The sequence below is a fragment of the Xiphophorus hellerii genome, chromosome 18, assembly GCF_003331165.1.
Source record: "Xiphophorus hellerii strain 12219 chromosome 18, Xiphophorus_hellerii-4.1, whole genome shotgun sequence".
Lineage (NCBI taxonomy): Eukaryota > Metazoa > Chordata > Actinopteri > Cyprinodontiformes > Poeciliidae > Xiphophorus > Xiphophorus hellerii.
This window is the reverse complement of record NC_045689.1, coordinates 26303871-26328122: the sequence shown is the minus strand read 5'-3', so window position 1 is coordinate 26328122 and position 24252 is coordinate 26303871. Positions and strand designations below refer to the sequence as shown.

Sequence of the window (24252 nt, the reverse complement as noted above, 5' to 3'; positions counted from 1 at the left end):
ACCTGAACACACATGCAGATAATATTCTGTGCTCCTTTTCCACAAACTTCAGTCTCGACCAATGACCGTCTGTGGTCCCAACACGCCACCCCAAGTATTGCCACACACACACACACACACACACCCCCACACCCACAGACATTCCAGTGGCTCTGTGTCGTTCACCCCTTACTTCCACCACACTCGTATAACCAAACACACACATACCACTGGACCCACTGTTAGGGTCACCCAAAGGGCAACATCACAGTGGAGTGGTTTTATGACCTCGGGGCGAGAAAAGAGAGTAAAACTATGTTACGTAAGGAAAAACAAGAAAAAAAAAGTCTGGCACGAGTGACAGAACATTGCCATCAGGCTTTTAGGTTTTAAGTACCCCCTCCAGCCCCCACTTTTTTTTTTTAAATAGTAAATTTCAAAACAGGTTTCTTATTACCATTAGGTTTAAATGACCTCTCTGGTCTGTTACTCTGGAATGAGACCTCAGCAGTTTGCAACATTCCAAGTGCAAAACACTCGGTTGAGCCTCCCAGGAACATGCTGAGGTGTTGTAATGTTAGCTGTGAGGGCAACTGGCATGGCTACTAACGACAGGGAGGGCGAAAGCACGAGGTTGGTGGGTGGTGAGAATTTTCAGTTATCTGCCAAAGTGCTGTCAACCAGCAGGAGCAAAAGGGGACGTTTGTTTACGACGCATGATGCATGGACTAAAGATCATGTGAAGCATCTCAAAAACTATTAAAAAAACAACCTTCTGTGGATGTTTTTCATGTTGGTTTTATTTATTTATTTTTTGACAAATTTTACTCGCACTAGCCACCTTGTTAGGCACAGCTTAACTGCAAATAATTAGACTCCCTTTTGCCTTCACCTGGCTTAATTGTACCTTATCTAGATTCGATGAGGCGTCAGAAACTTTCCTCAGAGATTCATGCAGGAGGTTCTGCAAATGAAATGTGTTGGGTCTCCCATCCGACACATTTCAAACGTGCTGTGTTAATCTAATTATACCGTGAAGACGTCACATTCAACACACCCTTTTTCAGAGGATCTGAGTTCCTTCCGCGTCCCCACTAATAGCAACGGGGTAATTTCTCCGCAGCAGCAGCTCAACAGGATTTTCTCACCTTTTTCGGCCAATTATCTATGAACTCAACGCAGTTTTTCATGAAAATTCCAGTGAATCAACGGTTTTATAAAAGACAAAAAACTGCGTGGTGTAGAAATGGAGTGGCCGCCTCATACAGGGAGGCTGCATGTCTGTTCTCTTCCTTCTTTGCCCATTTCCTGTCTGATCTGCTGCAAGCAAATAAAACTAAATAAAACAAAAAAACAAAGACAGTGAATTTCAACACCAGCAATGAGTTCAAATTCAAATTCCATTTCCGCATTTTCATGCTTTGTTTGAAGCACAGCACATCTAAATACCAAAGGGCATTGCAGCCAAGTGATGTGCTGGATTCTCTATTGCTGTTAAAAATTATTTATCATGAGTGTCCGATAAATAAGCTGTTGAATTGGCCATTGCTGCACTTTTTTCCTTCAGATTCTCTACACTTAGCTTTGCGGTTTAGTTGCATTTCCAGTTTTACCGCTCGTCATGCCCATGCTACATCTTAAAATGGGGGCATTATGTAAACCTTGATTGTTCCTTCGATTCTTTCATGCGTTTTTGAGGAATCCTTGAATCACCCATGACAGCCATTTCAGAGGGTGGGGATCAAAGTTAACTCCCACAAAGCCCCGCCTATTTCCACAAAGCTCCTCCTCGGAGCTCCAGTCTACAGCCGAGCTTCTGTGGCACAAAGTTCCCCTCTCTCGCTCTGTCCCCACCAGACCAGCAGCAATTAGCACACACCTGCTGAGTTCATCATAGGAACCACTTTTCAGTCAGAATGGTTAGAAATGCCATAATGGAGGAGCATTGTTGTGATAGTGTGCTTGGGGAGGAATATCCAAACGAGTGAGAGCTTCTTGTAGAGAATTTCTAGACGTTAAACTACTAAGTCAAATTTCTTTTAAGTCATATTTGATATAAGCAGCATTTTTATAACAGCTGAATGTAACATAGTTACTTCATTGTGCTATAAATTGGCACTATGACTGGAAAATACATATCACCCATTTAAATACTCATGATCGTTCCTTAGCTCTGAACTCCTTCCATTTCTCAGGAAATCATAATGTTCTTCTTGAGGATTTATTTCATCTGCACTTTCACACAAATATCTCTTTTAGAACATGTACAAGCTTACCACGTGTTAAATGCCTGGCTCCATGAATAAATATTAAATATTAAACAGTAAAGTCCACATTTATTCATAAGGACACAGGAAATCTATACCTGCCTGGGGCGCAAGCAGATATCGAAAGATATTGAAAGTTTTTACCACCGATTAGGGGTAAGCATTTATTTTAAAAACTAGCTTAATTGCTTTAATACCTCTTTGAGAACTATATACACTTTATAAGAGATGCCTCAGTTTGTTACTCTCTTGCTAAGTTGAACTTAGTTCGGCAGAGTGCTGGTTGTATGAAACAGCCTCATCAGCTGATAATCCTCTGCAACAGGTAGAAGATTAAATGATTCACTTTAAAACAATAGATTTCTTTTAAGTTTGGAAAAAAAACCCCACAGAAATAACCACAGAAGACAAGTTACATACAGATTTGGCATGTTATTTAAAGATTTATTTTAAAAGAAAAAGATGCTCCTCAATAAGATTTTTGTTATAATAAAGTATCTAAATACAGGCAACTGAGGCATATCTGTCATCCTACAAATAGAGAGAGATGAGAGGGTAACCCGAAGAAGAGTGGCAGAGAAAGCAAAAGCTTGAACAAAGGAAACCAAGACGGTAAAGAGTAGATATGACACACGCTGGTGGAGTGGTTGATCGCGGTGCATCATTTTTTCTAATATATAAAAAGGCTGAGTTTTCCACATTTAGGGACCCAGAATTACAGATTCAGTTACATTTGAACCAAGGAGATCAAGCCAGAAAACCTGGAAAGATGAAATCCACCCACTATACAATGTACAGATAAAATGTTAATTTTGACAAGTTTGGGAAAAGGTTTCATTTGTAAATCCACTTTGAGAAGATGATCAATGTTTGGCCATTGTACCAACATGGGACGCCATAGTTTATGCTGTTGTGTTGAGCAAGTGACCCATTCAATCAGCTGAAGACAGGAAGGTTAGCTGTATGAACTGGCCAGATGTTGTGAGCTCAGTTCCTAAATCTTAAAGACACACCTGCCGAAACAAAATTTTGTCTTGTAAATTTTTTGTAGCTTGCTAACCTAGCCTAGCGTAGTTAACATGATGTCTTGTGTGCAATATGTTCAAATCAAGCTTCGTTATTGTAATGAAAATTTTAATTTTAGAAAGTATAGGTTAGCTGAGTTTCAGTGGTGCAGTTAACATTTTAACCTTTTGGTGGCGAGCTACCAAAAGTGGTTTTATGTCACCAACAGTCAGCTAACAGCCAGGCAGGAGTAGTGCAGATTTATTTTTTTTTTACTAAGAAAACAACAAGCAATGTAAAAAGTTAAACTATACTTTAATATATATTCAGATTCTTTTTCATAAATGCACACTTGTGGTAACAATCTTAAGGCCAACAGCAGGCAGTGATAATTGACATGGGTACAAAGCATAAACAACATTCACACAAAAACAGAGGAGGCTCAGTACAATTTATGAAAAAAGGTCTGGAACAAGTAGATTGTCATCTCAGTTGTCATATAGAAAGAAAATAAAATGCAGTTTTGGTTAATTATTCTATTATAAAACAAAAGACAGTGGTCAGCAGCCAACATATTATTGTGTATTACAGAACTTTGTAATAAGGTATCATGATTAAATATTTTTCCATTAGACAAAAATAAATTCTGACTGTGCCATAATTTACTTAAGCTAAAACGGTCCACGATGGGAAAACTGTAGAGAAAATCTGCAGACAAGACAGAGGCTGAAAACAGCCGAGGTTTATGAGAGTTCCAGCTGAGTCCCACATACAATACAGTGGTTCGGCCCTGTTGCATGTATGTGAGTGGGTAGGCGGCGTATTAATGCGTGAGTGGGTTGAGCACATTTTTCTGTCCGCCACTCTATTGCCTACTGCTTGTAAAGCATTTTGACAGAAACACACTCGCATATTCACCCATAAACAAACACTGGCAGGTTCAAAGGATAAGCAAATGTGAAAGCAAAAAACAGAATAAAACTTAAAAAAAACAGAAGGAGTGATTGTATCCAGTGAGCAGGAGATTGAAAGAGTTGATTTATTGAACAGCAGTGTTATAGTTTGAGAGACGGTGCTTCTGCCCATGAGGGTTATTGTCTGCTGCCATCTTGGATGAAGTGCATGCTGCACTGCCTGTTCACCAGCCGTGGTCCATCAAGAACAAAGGGAAGCTTCCGTATCCCTGTAATCCTCCACGAGAGCTCCAGCAGTTATACGGGAGAGGTATCGTACCGGCAGGAAATGGGGAACAAAACTGCCCATCTCAGAGGTCTTTAGGTCACCAAACACGACAAACATTGTCAGAGACCATGTTGCTGCTTTTGTTGCAGTTGAATGCTTTGGCAAACTCTGGAAAATTCTGAAGGGAGCCGAGTACTCTAGAGTATACAAAGGAGACTGGTGTTAGCAGGTGAACTTTGTGTGTCAGAGGGTGCCTGCTTTTTAAACTGTATTTTTAGGTCGTGAAGAGCTGATTTCTGCACTCCGTGTTATTACCTGAACATCCCTGGACTGTGCACGTCTACTTTAATGGAATTAACGGCTTGCTCTGGTCGATGGGATCCACACCAAATCTTAAAAAGACATGCAGGATGTAATGTATCAGGCAAGTACAGAGCTCCAGCAAATGTACTCGCTGATAGATACATAAGGTATCCTACTAATTTACTGAACTGTTGCACATAATTTTTGCAAAATAATACTAATTCTTACATTTTCTTTAATTGCAGAGGCATGTTGTGTTCCTTTAATATTAGTTATCTATAGCACTGAGCTCTGGAAATGGTATTGCCTCACTTACCATGCTCCCTCCTGAGAGTAGTGGAAAGCTAAACTTCACATATGTGGCTGTCAACGCCCTATATTGGCGTTAATCTAATCTAAGGATTAGATTAACTTTCTAATCCTTACTCCAACTGTAAAGCTGCAGTGTGTAACCTTTGTAAAAATATACTTTTTTTTTTTGTTGCGCATTTGTTGAAACTGTTACTATGTCGTAACCGCATGGTATGAGACTGATAGTCTGTGAAGGAAAAAATTAAAAATAATCAAGCTCCTCCACTTTCTCCCAGTGCTAACATGTACAGTAGAGAAATCGATACATGAATAGCTTTTGTCACTTGTTGCTTTTTAAAAGTGTAACAAAAGCTGACTTCCTTCCCTATTAACAACCAATCAGTTCAACAGTCTTTGGGCTTTTGTAAAGACATGAAGATTTACAACTGATAAACCTAGTAGAGGGAGTCCACAGTGTGCTACACTTACAGCATATTTTACTAACATTTTTGGAAAATAATTTTAATGTCAAGATCGCTGACAATTTTCAACTTTTGTGCAAAGCATAACTAATGATAAAAACGGTAGTGAAATAAAACATTTATAAGATTTGTGAGAATAATTTCTAATTTCATACAATATAATTACTCATTGGTTTTTAATGACAGAAAATATTAAAACTTACGAGTTGTGAAGTAATTAAACTTAACCTATAGTTTACTCAACTTCAGGGAATTTTAACGTTTACATACGGATTTTATTGAAATAAATGTGAAGACAAAAATTCTGTAGGTGATAGTCGAAGCATTTTCAAAAGGGACGAAATATTTCCAGAAAGTCATCCCGACACTTACTATTACGTAACTAATTTCTTTTGAAATTGAGTTTTATTGACTAGGTGTTTTGTATGATTCACGGAGCAGTGTGCGTTATCCCTTTAAGGCCCCTGCGAGCCGATTTTGCTGATTTATTTGCCTCGCCTTCATGTTTTCTTGTACGTGTTTTACTAAAGTTTTTGCTTGTTAGAATATGTTGCGCAACAACCAGACATGATGACACCTTGTAAAACAGTTGCCTATTTAGTTTCTCACACAACTTTCTACCTTGTATATTTGTGCCCTATTAATAGCATTGATCATTATTAGCATTTTGTTCCTCAGGTGGATTTTTGTGATCAATACCATTATTAATTTTGTTATTAAGTTCCTGTCTTATAATTGTGATTAATTAATCACATGAATAGTGATCCTGTGTGTTTTGTTAAAGCTCATTTTTGGTACAGAGTATTATTTTTTTTTTCTATTTTGCTTAATTGATTATATTTTTCTCAAGAAAAAATAAAGGAGCAGTTGAATTAATTTTGTTAAAAAAAAAAACATCCTGGTTTAGCATTTTTCCACTCTAAATGTACAAAATTGAAAAAGGCTGGATTTTTACTCAAATGCACCGTGTCTTTATACATCTGCTATTAAACTGATTTTCAATTTAAGGCAAATTGTTTTACAAATTAAAGCAGGTCATAATTCACTTACAGTAAAGAGCCTCCAAGTAACTATTGAGCTATTCAGAATTAATTACATCAGCTATGATGATTAAAAAACATTTCTGAACTTTATTAAACCTTAATTCCGATTTTCTTTTTTTTTTTGTTCGACTTCATTACCTGAGCAAAATTAAGAAAGAAGAGTTGATCATGTGAAAGGTCAATCCCAGGCAGCTGGGGCTCCTCTCCATGCTGCTTCACAAAGTTCTTGTATGCCTACAAAAAGACAAAATTGTATCTATTTTACACATATTGAATTCCTACATTACAAAGCAAACAATGAACATCTTGCTAATTCAGAGCTGCGGTTTACAGTGAAAATAATGTGCACTCTCTTTTTCAGAGTGTAAACGTAGTCAGAATTTCGTGGCTTATTTCTAATTTCTGGGTTTAGTTCGTTTGGATTTCTTTCTGCTTGTAGTCTTGCTCTGTCTCGACCTTTTTCAGTCTCAACATAAATACAGGTCTAAGCGTAACTCTTTCATGTTAAAAAGCTTCTTGCATAATTACGAAAATGTTAAAGAACTAATTAATACCAAAAAGAGGTAACCCTCACAAATCGACTGTTCATTCATGTAGAAACATTACATTTTAGTATTTGTTCCCTAACAGACAATGCTGTCATTGCAACCTGGTCGTCCCTATATGAACAGAAGGAAAATTGAATTTATGATGATGCTCCAGACCAGTCAGTGGTCAGGGCTGATCAAGCAGAAAATTATAAGCTAATGATGACAAAGCAATTTCTCTTTGCATCTCTACTCGGTTGTTAAGTTCCTGTTAACACTTTTTGGTCTTTTACTACTTCTGCTAACTTTAACCAATTGTGCTAATTGATATATCAAAACATTCAGTTTTTTCTGGAGATTTGTGCTATATCTTTTGCTACCTTCGTACTTTTTGAAATATTTGCGCTCTGGTGCAAATGTCAGCGCCATTGAAATGCAATGAAATTCTACAAAATTCTGCTAAAATCTGCCTTTTCACAGCTTACTTCTTCTGCCTACTACAACCTAGAAGCTCCATTCAACCTTTAATCGAGTCACAAGACTTTAAACTGTCTTCAAATGTCTCGGCTTTTTGATATCTCTTATGGATTTTTCCACAGCTGCAATTTAAGTTCTATGCAGATTTTGGACCGTTTTCAGGTTTACAATGTAATCCTGTGGTGGAATCCTCCAGCTGTTAGAGTTTACACTGTAGTAACTGATGTTTTTATTATTTTTCATGCTTTTTGACAAACAAAATGATGCTGTTCACACATATTTAACTGTACAGAAATAATTTATGCATTAAAATGTAGCCACGCATGTCTACTTTAAGGAACTATTACCATCATTGCTACAGGTCTTACTGGTTTTTGTCAAACTCTTCTGCAGTACAGACATGTCACACCTTCTCCTATTTCTCTGTTTATATCTGTTTGTCAGCATTCTGCTCGTCTACCTTTATGTTTATGCCTTCTGCTTTTACTGTCTACAAAGGTTTTCTGCAAACTAATCAATTTTAGCAATTCGTATATCAAAATGTTCTGCTTCTTCTGCTGAATTATGCTACATCTTTTGCTATATTTTACCATAATACCTTTTCAACTGTTTCAGGTTGCATACAAACTTCTGCTTCTGCTAATTTATGCCATTTCTTTTGCTATATTTTATTATCGTACTTTCAAGTTGAATTCAAAATTTTGCTTTTGCTAATTTATGCCATTTCTTTGGCTGTTTTACTTTTCAACTTTTTCTAAATATTTCAGTTTGCATACAAATTTCTGCTTCTGTTGAATTATGCTATATCTCTAGCTAAATTTCACTATTTAGCAAAAATATTTCTACCATGTATGACTGTAGCTTTCTTCTGCTTTTTGTCCTACTTCTTATCCTTTGTTCTGCTCTTTCTTGCATATTCTGCAGAAATGCATTCTCACAGCTGATTTGCTAGGAACAGCAATTTTTCTAGTTCAGAATAATTATCTTGAAGCAATTTTTATGCAAAATTCATCTAATCAGTTGTTGTCTCTCCGGTTCTTATCTACTGTAGGATTTTACAAACAAGATACATATTTTTTATTTTTAAACATTTAAATCGTTATATAGGATTGATTAGTGACCCTCTGTAGATCCAGAGTCACAGTACCAGCAATCACACCTTCATACAACCTAACAAACATGTCAACATCCTGACAAACAGACTTCAACATTTTTTTCAAGTTGTATGAAGCAGGTCACATATGTAAACAAAAACATATTTTTTTTACAGCATCTCTTAAGTTCTTCACCTGGTATGCCTGTCGAATCCCTCCATTGTCAGCTATGTTCTCGCCGAGGGTGTTGTTGCCATTTAACTAAGGAGAAAATAAAGAGTCCAGAGTGCAAAAGGGGAATTAGAGACTTGAAAGTTTTCCCTCCATATTTTCAGTAAATTGCAGGTTTCAGTTTCTGGGTTACAAGAACAAATTACCCAGGGAATAAAAGAAGCATTGTTCAAAGGAGCAGTACAGAGGAGGAAGGATAAAAGGAGAAGTACTCATATGTCAACGCAAAATATCTCGTGGAGAAAAGGTAAAGCTGCAAAACAGGCAACAGCAATTCCGGTAAAATCAATGAAAGTGAGGTTAATTGGAATTTTTCACATAATGTTCCAAAAAAAAAAAAGAAGCAAACATACATGTAAACCATTAGCCAGGTCCCAGGAAAAGTTGCTGTACTGGTCAACGATGCACTTTGAGAGTTCCAGGAATCTGTGAATAGATTCAGGAGTCCACCAGTCCTTCAGATCACCGTCCTTGTCATAGTTGCGACCTAGAGACACAGAACAGATGTCGGACACTTAGGTATGGGGATATTAACTGCAAAAATAATCAAATAATAAATACTACAGGTATGACACCATTTCCAATTTAAATGTCACTATGTAGTTACATTTTATATCAACTTAAGAGATTATGTTTTAAAAACTGTTGCTTAAATAGGCTTTGTCTCATTTATTTGCAACATTGTTCCTGCAAGCAAGTTAGAAATGTAGTTTTCTTTCAGTCAGCTGACAAGGTGCGTGAAGTAACGTGTAACAAAGGGCAACATGTTCATCTATGGTCCAAACAGCCAGAAGAAACCTCTGCACTTCCTCTGTTATATTAAAATGACTAAACTGTAAAAAAAAGAAGGATAGAAGTTTGTTGTTTTGAAACCATAAGCTTCTTATGGCTAAAAATGATTGTTAGATATTAGAATTTGTTTTTTTATGAGTAAATAAGAATGCAGGTGACATACCTGAGGTGGAAAATTATTTAGAGTGCAATTCAAACACAAGAGATTGTATAATAAAAAAAACAAACATCCTGAGGCCAAAGGCATAATAAGGTGAAACAAAGCTCTTCTCCAAAGTGGTACCAGTAACAGGGGGAAATCCATCTGTTCACAGACTAATGCAATCCAGCAAAACTGTAAGGAAGAACAATGAAGTAGAAAATTCATACCATTGTCATCAAAGCCATGTGTAATCTCATGACCGATTACCATGCCAATTCCACCGTAGTTGAGCGATTTAGGCTGGCCTTTGTTAAAGAAAGGGGGTTGAAGGATACCAGCAGGAAACACTACAGACAGAGAAAGCATTTTTACATTTCAAAATAGCTTAGGCTTTATGTTTTATAGCTGAACATAATTTCCAGTGCTTATTTAGTACCTATTTGGTTTTTGCTGGCCGAGTAGAAGGCGTTGACAACAGCAGCTCCAGTTACCCACCTTGAAATAATAATTTAAAAAAATTATTAAACGATGACACTGTGAAAGAACACGGAGGCAAAGTAAGAAGCCTACTTGAGTAAAAACGTTGAAAATTAACATACAGCTTTTAAAACCCAAGGTCAATGTGTGACTCTCTGCTGTTAAAGCTGAACTCTAAATGCATGTGGGCGTTTGTGTGGTATAAAGTGAACACACTGCACAAGGAATAAATGAGGTAAACACTGTAGTAGTTCACTCTGCTAGGACCATAAATAAGACAGGTGATTTAAATACCAAACAATGCACTTTTCATTTACAACACATCTGGAGTAAAGCTGGTAAATCCACCGCCCCCACAAAAAGAAACCTTACTCCTCCTTGTTGACTTTGACTCGAAGTCTCCGCAGGCGTTTCTTCTGCACATACTCCAGGTTCTGCAGGATGTTTTCAAAGTACTCCTCTCCACTATAGCTCAGCTAACAGCAACACAGCCAGAAAAAAATCAGGAGGATTAGCAGTGATGAAAGCTGTCAACATGTATTCACGAGGGAAACTCATTTCAGTCAAAAATTCACTGGGATGTTTTAGGAAGGATAAGAAATGCAACTTTCCTAAAGTATTTTTTGTTACAAAGAACTTAGTGAAATATGGATCTTGTACATCTGTAAATAAATATTTATATCTCGTAGAGCACTTCTGGATAGATGCAAACTACATTTCGTTGCTTGTACTTGTGACAGTGCAATGACAATAAAGTTGAATTCTATTCTATTCTATAACAGTGGGTTTTTTTCACAAATACTCACATCTTTGTACTCATTGTTTAGATACTTGTCATTCATGATGTCTTCAGAATAACCAATGCGTTCACGGATAGCTCGGGCCTGGAAAAAAAAAAGAAAGGAAAATGAGAATAAATCTGATCTAATGGTTGTTCTAAATAGAAATAAGTTGATTCTTGCAACTGAAGTTCACACCTTCTCTTCAGCTGCCTTTTTGGTCTCTTCATCCATCCAGGAGAGGTCATCAAGGTTACTAATGAAAACTTCCCGAATATCTTTAATCATCTCCTCCATCTAATCTCCCAACACACCAAAGAGAGAGCAAATGTCAGAAGATGCCAATGATAGAACAGGAACATGCATCATGAAAAGGTTCTCTGGTCTGCTGTTGCTGTTGTTCATCAACTCTAATTGGATCAGAAGTAAGACAAATATAACTTCTGTCAAAGTATTAACACACTTCCTAAAATTAGGCCTTACATATCCACATATCAGAATGATTCAGACTTGCATATTAGTCTGTTCATTAATTTGGAATTAGTGACTTTGTCATGATCGTTTTAAAAATATCTCCTGTACAGAAATAGAGTTCAACTGAAAAAAAAAATAAAAAATTACCACCACTGTAGAACTGTGCGAATTAAAATAGACATGCAACCCAGAAAAACATGCATACAATTGAAATTGAGAAACAGTAAATAGACTAGACAAATGCATTATGTATTACAGATTTTTTTTAATTCTGAAAGTTCAGCAATTTATTTAGTATGTTATTCTGAAAATGTTAATATTTCGATTGGGATTTCTGAGGACTTGACCACAGATTTGGCTAAAACAAATGTAAATATTTCTTGAACTTTTTCCATTTTTTTTCAGGTTATAACCACAAATGTCTACGGAAGAGGATTAGGGCCACCGAAAAAAAAAAAAAAAAATAATTTTTTTTTCTGAGAAAAGAATTCTGAGATTAAAGTCAGAATTCTGACTTTAATCTCAGAATTCTTTTTTTTTTTTTTTTCGGTGGCCCTAATCCTCTTCCATAAATGTCATTGTCAGCTGACCTGTCAGTTTTCCAAAGCCAGGAAATAATCTGGGCTTTCCCTTAGTGTTAAAAGAGTTAGGAATGACTACTATCTCTTTAAGAAGGTGAAAACTTTGGAATTTCAAGAAAATTAGAAAAAAAGCTCCCGCTACGTTTTCTGTTATGTAACAAATGTAAATAATTTTGGTTAGTCTAACTGATCTGAAACGAGATATTTGGTCTAGTTTAACTTCAAACAGTGAGAGAAAAAAACATGCCTTTTTACTCTGAATGTACCATTCTTGTTCCAGATAGAATAGGGCGGGATTTTAAAAGCAAAATGTATGATCTTGCAACCAAGAGAAGGAAAAACAACTTTATATAAATATAAAACTTATGCTAATTGACGCTACTGTCATTGTACCTTGTTTTAAAACTAGCATTACAAGCAATGTGTGCTAACCCTGTTCAGGAGGGTTTTCTTTGTTTGTTTTTTTTCTCTGGAGTTTTTTTCTGTAAGTCTACCCTTTTATAATGTCACCCCCAAGAGTTTCCACATTTTTAAATGCATTGCTACACACAAAGAATTAAATGAACTGAGACCTACTCTGAGACCACAGCAAGAGAAAACCCAAAAACCCCTTGTCTCGTCACATTAGTGGACCCCTTGCTTACTCATTGCACAACCCTTTTAAAAAGTTGTGGTTTGCCACAAACTGGCAGAGACCACACAGAGATTTTTCCGAAAAGCCTTTAGGGGAGGCAGTTTGTACAAATTTCGCAATAAACCATCACTGATTTCATCTTAGTTTTACAGTGAAAGCTTCCACTTAGGTGTATTTATATCAGATATGCATGGTGAGCAGCTGAAACTAGAGCTAAACAAGAAACATGCTGCTTATAGTGCTTCATTTATTAATTAATGTTCTAGTACACTGACTGTCTCTTGACCACTGATAAGTGGACAAAGGAGATAGAGATGGTCTGGTGATGATCTGGATGACTGATCAACTACTTCCCGCAGAACAATATATACTTTTTAAATTATGATCTAATTGATGTACAAATTTCCTCCTGGAAATAATTTCTTCCAATTATAATGTGTTCATCTACATGAAAAAGATTAATGTCTTTAATCTCAGAATTCAGATTTTTTTTCTCAATTCTGACTTTGAAGCAGATGTGCAGCTCGGAGGAAACCGTTTCAATCACCAAGATGCAAGTTGTGGATGAGGAAAACAAACTTTCTGGAGGAACATGTTGGATTTAAGCCATTTTTTTCATGGCTGAGGAATCTCCAAAGACCATTCATTAATAGGAGAGTAAAAGGGTTTCCTGGTGCCCATCTGCTTTAAAGACTTTTTTTGAGAAAAAAAAAGTCAGAATTTTGAGATTAACGTCAGAGGAGGCCCTAATCCTCCTCTGTACAGATACTTCATTTAAATGAAAAGATTTAAAACAGGGTTGCATCAAGAATCAAATAAGTTCATCATGGTTGCTTATTAACATAACAGCACTCCCTGCCGAGAGATTGTGTCATGAAGTATTCATGTTTGTACTAAAATATGTGTCGGCTGTTGGTCAACTCACTTTATGCTGGGTCATGTACTTGAGGAATGGGGGAAGCAGATACGTTGCTGGATGTTCAGAGCAGCCATGTGTCACTTCTCACTTAACCAAATAGACACACAAACACACCCCTGTTTGCGTGGCTATCTTTGTGGGGACTTTCTATTGACTTCCATTCATTTCTACAGCCTAAACCTTATCCTAACCCTAACCATTACATACCTAATACTAACCAAAACTCAATTCACATCTTAGTCGTAAATCTAAGCTCTGACCCAAAAACAGCGTTTCCCCTTGTGGGGACCAGGCTTCGGTACCCACAAGTAGCAGTGGGTCCCCACAACGTAGTGTCAGGAAAATGGTCCCAGAAGGTATTACAAACAAACGCACACACACACACACACACGCACACCCACACACACACAGCAGGGAAATGGGATCTGACTGAGTAGGCAAACATCTTTATGGAAGTTGAAATGCTTAAGAGTTAAGACGGTGTCACTCGTACATGAAACAGTGACAAAGCCTGCGTGTGCACATACACAGAGGCACACAGTTGAGATTTGCAGCGTAGGTGGTGTGAGCACGATAACAAGGACGCCTCATTCAGCTGCTTCCAGTGGATGCAAGCAAGATAACACTGAGGCACAGACAAGAGACAGGTGACAAAATCACAGATGTCTCTTAAACTATCTCGCTCTGTATATGAATACATAAAAACACTCACTATTTTTATGTCATCAGTTCAGATTGCCAAAGAAAGCTGTTCAATAAGGCCTTTTTTAATTTGACAAAAATTGGTTCAGTTCAGCCTCTACCTACCAGCTCTTTGCTCTTCTCAGAGAAAGCCTCCTGCACATAGAGCCGTCCCACAGCTTTGTCCAGGTTGTTGTTGACATACAGTGCACACTGTCGCCAAACGGCAACCTCTGACGTTGTACCAGACAGAGCCTATTTGGAAGGTAACGACAGAAAATTTGTGAATGAAGGAGAAAGTTTATGGCAAGGCCTTATTCATGTTCAAATGAAACCGATTTCGATATTAGGAAGTGGAGCAAAAGAAAAATAATGTGTAATGAAAAAGTTAATAACCCATACACATAAAAGTTGAAGGGAATCTGGCCATGACAGACTGGAATCCAAACCAGTCCACTGCAGTACTGGTGTAATGTTTAAGGTCATTGTCCTGCTGGGAGGTAAACCTCCTCCTCAAGCTCAAGTCTTTTGCTGCCTTTTCTAGGATTTATTCTAGGAATGCCCTGTACTTTCCTCAGTTGATTTTAACCAGCATCCCCTGCTCCTGGTTCAGTCATCTCAAAAGAGCTCAAGGTCAATAGTCTCTCAACAGATTCTCCCACTTGAGCCAATGGACTTTTGCTGCTCTGCCAGAAATACCATGGGCTTTCTGCTTCTTTAACTAATATTTCACATTATTATGTATCATCTGAAGGTCATTACTTAGATACAAAATGCGTATTCAAATTGTACAAGTCACGTATAGTTGTTTTTGCACTTCTGCACTATTTTGTGTTAGTCAAATAAAATCAATTTTCTTTAACGCGACAGTGTGAGAACATTTATGAAAAAACACAGCTGTGAGACACAGGATGTGTTCCTGCTTTTTTATACACATCTAACATGTTTTTCTATTCATTAAAATTTGTGTAGCATCAAAATGAGAAGCTGTTGACAGGTTTTAATGAAAGGTAACATGATTCTACAATCATTAGTATTTCAATTCAACTTGTACTGCCATCGGACAAATAAAGGACTTAGAGAATATCACATAACTTCATAATGAAATAAATAAAAATAGTTTAGCATATTAATTTATGAAAAAGACATATTCCTTGTTTTAACATTTCAGATCTTAATGTTTTATTAATTTCAACAGCTATAAAACTCCATCGTATTTTTTTTGTTTGTTTTTAATAACTACAAGTACAATTTAACCACTGTACAATAACTTTCCATTTTGATATTGGTATAAAGACATTGCAAGGACATTCATGAAAGTAGTTTTTCCAAGGCCACATGTCAGGGTGATGTCAGTCTGTGTACCTTGCGGAAAGCTTTCCTGGTGTCTCTGTAAGCTCGGCTCAGCCCTACTACCATGGTCATAGCAAACCGCCAAACCATGTAGTTTTGCAGGTCTCTGAAAAAAGGAAACGCAGCAAGGTCAAGGAGATCGACATAATCCTGCAATGATCTAACAGCAGTGTGACCAGATTTTTCTGACCGCATCCCGTGACTCATCTTGACATAAACGCATACAATTACTGCAAAGGTAAGCAATCTCTCTGAAAAAAAAATCACCATCTAATTTGTCTAATCTTACACACCTCTTGGTGTATTTGGCTAATACAAAGTTGAGTCTTCTGTAATAGTTTGGGGAGTAGTTGATGATTTTCTCCGATTCAGGGACGCTGATGTTCACGGTGTCCATTATCTTAGCTGTGAAGTAACTCCAGTTGAACATCTTCAGATAAAGTCAAAACACACACAAAAAAGTTACAAATATTTAACACTAAGTTTAAATAGTAGAAATGCTCACAAGCTAAGATGTTGGCATTACCTGAGAGTCGATTTCGAGAGTGAAGTTTCTGTTCAGCTCCCCCAGCTCCATCTTGTTGTAAAGCAACACTGGGTTGTTCCGATCTTCTGGTGTGTCAGTGGCCTGGGAGAAAACAAAAACAATAAAACAAAATATAAGACTGGAATTTAAAAACTCCAACAAAAATCCTGTTTCTCCGACACATGTACGCTCTCAGTACATCTCCAGAAGAATGAAGCATGGGCAGCCCAGAAGGCCTCAGGTCTGTAAATGTCAGAGTTTGAATGGTTTAACTGCTTTGTAATAATGAGAAGCAGAGTGGAGAGAAAGCAAAGCATGTAAGCAACAGGAGAAGCGCAGACTGACAAAACAGGGTTACTAATCTGTTGATTTCTAGGAAAATATTGGTGTTTGACAACCCAACAAGCTTGTTTCAAAAAGACGTTCATATTCGGCAAAGTATTTTTTTACCATAAACTTTTTCGGAATATGCTAATATACTGTGATGATTATGCTGAATTAAGTACACCTTAATTTCCAAGGCTGATTAACTCCAAGGCAAACATAGCCTAGAGCCCAAAATGATGCCAGTCACCTAAATTCCTAATAAATATAATGCCCAAGGGCTTTAAAATACTAAATGGCCATGTCTCTCTGTTATAACATTTGCCTGTACCACTATTTTAGTTGCAAAAGTACAGCAAAAAAAAATTTAAAAAGAAAGAAAATCAGCATGTATGAAATAAAATGGTAGGATTTTATAGAAACCGCAAAAGGTTAATATTATTTTCCCCACAGAGGTCGCTGACAAGAAAAAAGTAACAAGTGGCTACAACACAGTTGCTGTTTACACAAACACTAATGTCAGCTCATGCTGATGAATCTACCCGTTGCTGCTGATGGCAACAGTTGCCATCAGCAGCAGAAATAAGTTTCAGCCAAAATAAATGACAGAACTCCAATGTAGATTTTGCTAACAGCCTGTATTTTATGTTGTAGAAATAATGGTACAAAAATATTTCAAATATCCATAAAATTCATTCTAAATGACAGAATTTGTGAATATTGTTATTTTGAGCTACATCAGCAGGAACACAAACAAACATTTAAAGCATATTTAATGTTTCAACTTTCATGTTTATCCATTTGGTTTACATAAATGTGTAAATGAGTGACAACACTCATTTACAAATATAAATGAGTGATAACACAAGCTGTTTTAAAAGAAGCCTGCTCAAGTATTTAAAATGCTTATTATGGATATGAAGAAACTACAATATAATACCAGTGATTAGAGGTAGAGCTGTAGTTTGATAATATGTCGGTGCCTTTAAGAACAAAACATATTTCAGTCTGAAAAGCCCATGGATACATGATGCTTTTTATAGCAAGCTTGTGCATGATGCCTCAGCATGGAAAGAGTTAAAAGCGTGAAAGTCACACCATCTATCAGTCTCAGTCCCCTGACTATGCTCCTTGAAACTGCAAACATCCACAGCAATAAAATCAAGAAATATGTCTGCTGAAGAACTTGAGAAGATTGCAGTAATGAATCATTTTACAGAAATGTTGCACTTGTAGCAATAAGCAGAAAATGAGTTAAAAGGAGTTCTTAGATAACAGCCAAGATAATGACAAAAAAAATGGGTGCCCTCTTGTTTGTAGTTTGTCTTGTGCCTCAATAGAAATAGAAACACCTCAGCTTAATATTTCCTATTCTGTGACGCACCAACAGCAAGATCCTGAGTTACACAAAAACATGAGTCGAGTGCATTGCAATGCATTCAAAGCTTCTAAGTAATGAACTAATCAAATCTAGATTATTTAAATCTAGATAGTTTTACAACGATGGAGTTGCTTACCATGGCTAAGAACTCATTTGGGTGTGAAGATGGTCTGAAAAAGCCTTTTACAGGACAATGTCCGTTTTCAAAACAAGATCTTAATTATACATGAGATTTTTGCTGTGAATTTAACAAACAGAGTTTAGCTTGAGTTACAATTAGGCGAGAAGGAATATGTCCATCCTACAGGGACCAGAACAAAGTCTCGACTGAGGAGGCATCGAAGGCCAAAAACTAAAGTCTGCATTGCCACAGAGGAAAAAAAAAAAAAGAAAAAAAAAAGTGTCCATTTCTCAATTTCCCAAAGGACCCACAGAGGTGTAGTGCAGAAGAAAAAAAAATATTGGATGACAGCGGTTTTATGGCTTAAAACATTTGAGCTGTCAATGGTCCACAAAGCTGCAGCAAGTGCAATTTGTTAAAGTTTATATTCACAGGACCTGCATGAATTTAAACAGGTACACAGAGCGTTTCTCCCGCTCCAGCCCCTCACCCACTGTGGAAGCAGTAAAACGAGCGCCAGATTTTGCATAAAGCAGGGGTTTCCAAAAGCAGCCGACAAGAGTTGGTATCCTGCATGTTTCAGTTCTCTCTGCTTCAACACACCTGAATCAAACGATGGCTCGTTAGCAGGCCTCTGCAGAACACCGACATGCTGAGGAGGTAGTAACCACCACCAGGGAGAGAAGTAAAACATGCAGGATATCGACTCTTGAGGGCAGACTTTGAACACCTCTGACATAGACCCTCTTAATTTCTTTTACAGCAAAGATATGTCTTGTGAAAAGCCTTGTATATCACAGGATATACATATATTACAAGGTATATTGTAGGGTCATTCCTGCGAGTTGGCTGCTTTCTGCTGCACAGCATGTGACTTTTTATTTTTACATCGCTTAAATCTTTAACTGTGGTTACATTTCCGAAGGAAGAAAATGTTCAACTGTGTCTAAGTCTGCACTTTTGATCTATAGCATGAGCGGGGCACATCTTGTATTACATGACAGCCATGGCAAATCTCTTCTCCCCTGGAGCTAGTAACAGCAGGAACACAAGCTACCGATAAGCGAGCCATGTTTTTGTGCTGAAAACGGTGAATCTCTCAAACAAAGCAGCTTGTACATTCTTGAGTGTTTCTGCTTAGCCAAGTCCACAGATCTTTTAACCCTCCTGCAGTCTTTGCACAATGCTCAGGAGGAGTGCAGCAAGTGGCACGGTCAGATAGCCGGGGAATAGGAAGTAGGTATCCCATCAGACAGTCAATTCCCGAAACCACAAATACGCACGAAAAAAAGCAGAAAAGCTCAAAGCACATGCAGGGTCAGTGCGACCCCACACAGTAAAAAGCTTGTGGGGTCCAAATGACCTGATCTCTTAAGACCGCGGCAGGGTTCAATGTAGTCACAGCAACCATATCACACTAACATTGAGTCTGAATCTCTGAGCATAATTGTCAAAAACCCTGAAACCATTTATATTTCAGAGTCTTTCCTGGATGTAATATGTCAAACTAAATTGTATAAGAACATTTTAGTTTTTGCTGCATTAGACATTTAAAAACATTTGGCAAATAATCCATGTTTAATTAATGTGTAATGCTACAATGTTGACCTGGCTTTTACTGATCAAGACCACCTGACTCCCCAAACCATACATGTTTTTGCTTACATTGAATACTGCAAAGGATTATGGTTATTTTGGATATGATCAGTGTCGGTAAGTGTCTTTAAATGAGTTCCAAATCCAAAGTAAGGGACATTTTGACATTTGACATGTTTTCTTAAAATATAAGACAACTATCTGACCCTGAAACTGGGCACAATCTCTTTGTTTTAATCATGATTGTCCTGATGTGAGAAGCTGAAGGATTAAACATGGTTTGGAAACCAAGCTCTCAAAGTAACACCTCGGAGACTAGCTAATTGTTTAATAGAAGCTGAACCTTTAAATCAGCTTAAGACTTATTCTGACGGAATTAGCATATGGTCCCTAGGTAAAAATATTTGTAGTAATTACAAATTACAGAAATTCTCTGTTTTCAACCCTGTGTGCGGATTGGCCCGTCGGTAATTTGTAAAGTAAAAAGTACCTCCTATATTCCCACTGAACTCTGAGGTCCTGTGATAATACTAATCCAATGTGAATGAATAAGCATTTCTGTGATTTGGACAGAAACGGATGGGATCAGGTACGTAATTAGGCATTTTTGGCTTCCTGGGTGCATCTTTATTTGCTTTTGTCTAGAGTGAGTCCCAGGCCATGAAGACCTGTAATGTACAGCATAAAAAAAACAAAAGGCTAAAGAGGAGATGCGGCGTAGTAAGAATAATTTTCTTCTGTTTGTAATTTCTGCCATACAGCTGGCCGACGCTGACAGTAACACAGCATCAAGCTGTGGCCATGGCCTGAACAGTAGTTTTGCCGTTTTTAATGTTACACAATATGCTGCGCAATCCATCTGGGAGAGGTCTGTAAATCTCAGGCTTCAGTTGGTCTGAAGCCTGAGATTTTGCTTAAGTGGTGTGAATGTGCCACATAAAAAGCAGATGTTGGGGATTCATTTATTTATTTCACAGGGTGGGTCCTGAGAGAAAGCTTTTCCTGTGCCAATAGGGATTTAAATGAGATTTTGAGATTTCTCGCCCTCCCCTCATCAGTATGGTAGTAATAAGTGTCTGTGTCTCTTTTTACTTAATTAACATCAATAAGGGAAACTTAGTGTGATGAATAATGAAGATATCTGATGAATAAATAAATAATACAGAGTTTGTTTTTTATCTTCGTCCTAAATTTAGTGCAAAATTCTTCAGCTTTGGTTTGACCAAGTCACGCATTTTAGGTGTGAGCAACAGATTATTAGCATGCAGTCCTTACTGGAGGAAAAAAACATTTTGTGAAAGTCCTTTAGTTAGACAAAGACAAGAGCAAACACCAAAATGTGCGTCACATTTCAACTTGAGTAAACTGAAAGAATAGATGTATGCTCACATTGGCGATGTCCCTCTCCAAATCCACAACTCGTGTCACCTCTTCTCTTATGTGGGTTTCGTTGATTTCCAGTCCCCGGTCAGAGCGGATCAGCTTAGCCAGGTCAAACATGAACTGCTCGTAAGCTCGACATGCCTGCAAAATAATTGTTGGTTATACTTGTTTCATAAAAACCAAAAGTGTCTCCTCGCACCAATGCACAGACCAACTATTGCTGTAGCTGCCTTTTGTTTATCAAATCAACTGTTCACATTCAGCTGTAAAATAAAACCAGAACAGAGGATGTCTGTTAAAGTAACACTTGGTCTGTCTTAGAAATACTTTTTCCCTCCCATTTTTTATTCACAACAAACCTCTGACAGGAAATATATTTTCCCTACAGTTTAACCCAAACATTCCTACTATTGCATTTAAGCAGTGCAAAAAAAGTTAACTTGTTATAGTGATGCTTTACATGGGCTGGGCGATATGGCTGTAAAACCAGCTCGTATCAGTCGATAGACAATTATCAATATATTTATCCACTAACTTTTTTTGTTCCAATTATTTGATATACTGCCAAACTGTTAGCCTGAGCTTTTCTGTTTTATCCACAGTTTTCACTCCACACCGTTCCTTTTTTATTTTTAAATAAAATACTATTTTAGGCAAGTTATGAGGCACGGCATCAAAACCTGAAATGGCTGCTGCGCAAGTTACTCATCAAGTTGTTGCTAGGTAACCAAAGAGCGAGTGAGTTAGTTGATGCCACCCACCTTGATTGGCTAGCTCTGAGAGGTTAAGAAGCAGGGAATATTTTATATATTGGATATTCTATCAGATGTACTATCTATTAATATTGCTCTCCTGTCCATCATGATATATATTATTGATTTAATTTTCAGCCAGAGGCTTTATGGAACACCAGCTTTCCATGTTAACTAATCTTTCAACGAAATAAACCAACACAAGCACAAATTAACTTTTTCAACTGCTTTGGCTGTGAGTTAATTACACATGACTAAAACATTTCAGCACACCTCTGCATAGGGACCCTCGCAGACATAGTAATCTCTGGACAAGAGGCCAAGGGTTGTTTGCTGATCAAACTGGCAAAGACAACAAAAACAAAAATCAAGACAATATTCTAGTTGCCGGATAAAGAGACAGATTTACATCTGAACAGAATATAATAAAAAAGTATTAAAGTAGACAGTTATAACACATGCTAAGACATCCATCCCTTAGATTTTTAAGAGTTAATTTTAATTTGTTTAAAGACTGTAGGTTTTAGCTAGTAAAAACTCAGAAGTTTGTGTTCAGACTACAAAAACAAAACAAAAATTAATGCACGAAAGAAAAAAAAAAAATTCCTAAATGCCCCTTCCAACTACATATAGAAAGTTGAGTGGAAGAATTAGGTGCATCAGGAAAATGCACTCAAGAAGCAAGGATTGGCACAGTCTGGAATAATGACCATTATTTTACCAGGTTTGTCCAACTGAGATTTAAATATCTTGTTCACAAGAGAGACGTTGGCAAGAATTAAATAAAATGATTGCTAAATCATTTACTATGTCCGATTTATCAACTACCTGACTGCCATCAATCACCACACAAAATGGAAATAAACGTAACGGTTGAGGACAAATATTTCATTGTTTTCCAAATTTTGGGGATCTCTGCAACAAAAAAGAAAAAAAAATGATTCAATTGTTGTTTTACTCACTCTGTCAAAATTAGTAAAATAAAGTAACACTGAATTCAAATACACCGAGATGCGCCTTAAGGGGTTTTACAGCCACAAGCTTTATACGTACATGAATGATGTATGAAGTGGAGTCTCTGTCATCGGTGCCAACGAAAAAGTTAACCAGAAGTTGAGTTCCATATTTCCAATTTAACCTGGCAATGACATCCTCTAACCTCCAGGTTTTCCCTGAAGAAATAAGATCGGAGGAAGGAGGATGTACGAGGGAAGAACTGCAATAAGTGATTTATAGCATGATGGCAGCGAGGGGAAGAAGGGTAAAAATGCAATACCATAGTCTTCCTCCCAGTTGTCCACAGCCATGGGCCACTCAAAGATGTCTGGCAGCATGTCGCGCAAAGGAGCTCCTCCTCTCAGCTCTATTAAGCCTACAGTGCAGTATTGGTGAAAGTCAAACAGGAATTAGCTTGCATACAGTAATTTTACACAAACTCAAAAAAAGCAACATGCACTAATCAGTTTCAGGCTCATTCCTTCGAAGTTGACATTTTTACCCCCTGGAAAATGCTGTAATTTTACTACATCTCTATTTCAAACAAAAAAGTACAAATGTAAATTTTTCTTCTTGGTTTTTACTTATAGATTGAACGCTTTTGTTCCGTCTTGAAATCTTGTTGATGGGAAATGTGTATTCAAGTTCTCCAAATAGGGTCATAAACTACCACAACTTGAAAAACATTTTCCGGGCAAGATTTCCAAGTTCTAGATTAAGTAAAAAGTAGTAGGTAAAAAGTATTTTCAAGATTTTTGGGTGATCATTACAACATCTAGATCGTGCATACACATGTCATGTGCAACTTATGTACAAAATACAAAGATTTGACATCTCTAATATTGTACTTTTTATCTTCAACAAACTGAAGCAAACACACAACCTTCAATAGCTGCACAAAGTGATGCCAAAACATAACAGTATATCTAAAATGGACTAGTCCATTCACATCTTATGTCTGCTGACTCACTCTCGTTTATGCAGGACTTGTAAAGTGTCTTTGCCTTGGTGAGAGCAGCAGCCTCCCTCTCCACATTCTTTTCAAGGACACCTGCATATAAGCACAAACAAAAGCACACATGAAAAAAAAAGGACAAAGACAAAGGTGAAATCAGAGCACCTGTCGAAATTTAGAGTGAGAAGAGGGGGAGTAGCATACGCCTGCAGGAAGACGCAGAACTGTTTTCACGTGCGAGGGTTCAAATGAAATGATGGCGCTTACTTTGCCAATTTGTCCCAGTGTCACTAAGAGCCCTGGAAACTAAAGCAATCATTGCAAAACCCTGGCAACGGACTGCAGTTGTTGGCAAAGGAGACGACATGTAATTTTTAAACGGCAGAGAAATAAAAACACGGTTCACTTTTTTTATAAAAAAATGTGGAAAAACAACTTCAAAGTTGAACTTCTCAATCCAGGTTCTGTCTGTTTTTTTTATTATGTTGTTGGCAAAATGTGAATG

General features: G+C 37.3%; 1 protein-coding gene across 4 annotated transcripts in view; it reads right to left on the bottom strand.

The window, feature by feature from the left end:
• Positions 1-2663: 2663 nt before the first annotated feature.
• The window catches only part of LOC116737452 (neprilysin), a 53112-nt gene continuing 31523 nt past the window's right edge, over positions 2664-24252 (bottom strand). For all 4 annotated transcript variants that reach the window (XM_032590597.1, XM_032590601.1, XM_032590600.1 and 1 more), the window contains exons 5-23: positions 23763-23843; positions 23073-23168; positions 22850-22968; positions 22070-22138; positions 21051-21185; positions 16240-16341; positions 16007-16143; positions 15726-15819; positions 14487-14615; positions 11270-11368; positions 11099-11176; positions 10665-10768; positions 10252-10310; positions 10043-10162; positions 9235-9368; positions 8846-8911; positions 6691-6786; positions 4749-4825; positions 2664-4630 (exon numbers count right to left, since the gene is read on the bottom strand). In XM_032590597.1, coding sequence (XP_032446488.1) covers positions 4531-4630; positions 4749-4825; positions 6691-6786; positions 8846-8911; positions 9235-9368; positions 10043-10162; positions 10252-10310; positions 10665-10768; positions 11099-11176; positions 11270-11368; positions 14487-14615; positions 15726-15819; positions 16007-16143; positions 16240-16341; positions 21051-21185; positions 22070-22138; positions 22850-22968; positions 23073-23168; positions 23763-23843 — 1895 coding nt within the window. In that variant the 3' untranslated portion in view covers positions 2664-4530. The remainder of the gene's footprint in view (positions 4631-4748; positions 4826-6690; positions 6787-8845; positions 8912-9234; positions 9369-10042; positions 10163-10251; positions 10311-10664; positions 10769-11098; positions 11177-11269; positions 11369-14486; positions 14616-15725; positions 15820-16006; positions 16144-16239; positions 16342-21050; positions 21186-22069; positions 22139-22849; positions 22969-23072; positions 23169-23762; positions 23844-24252) is intronic.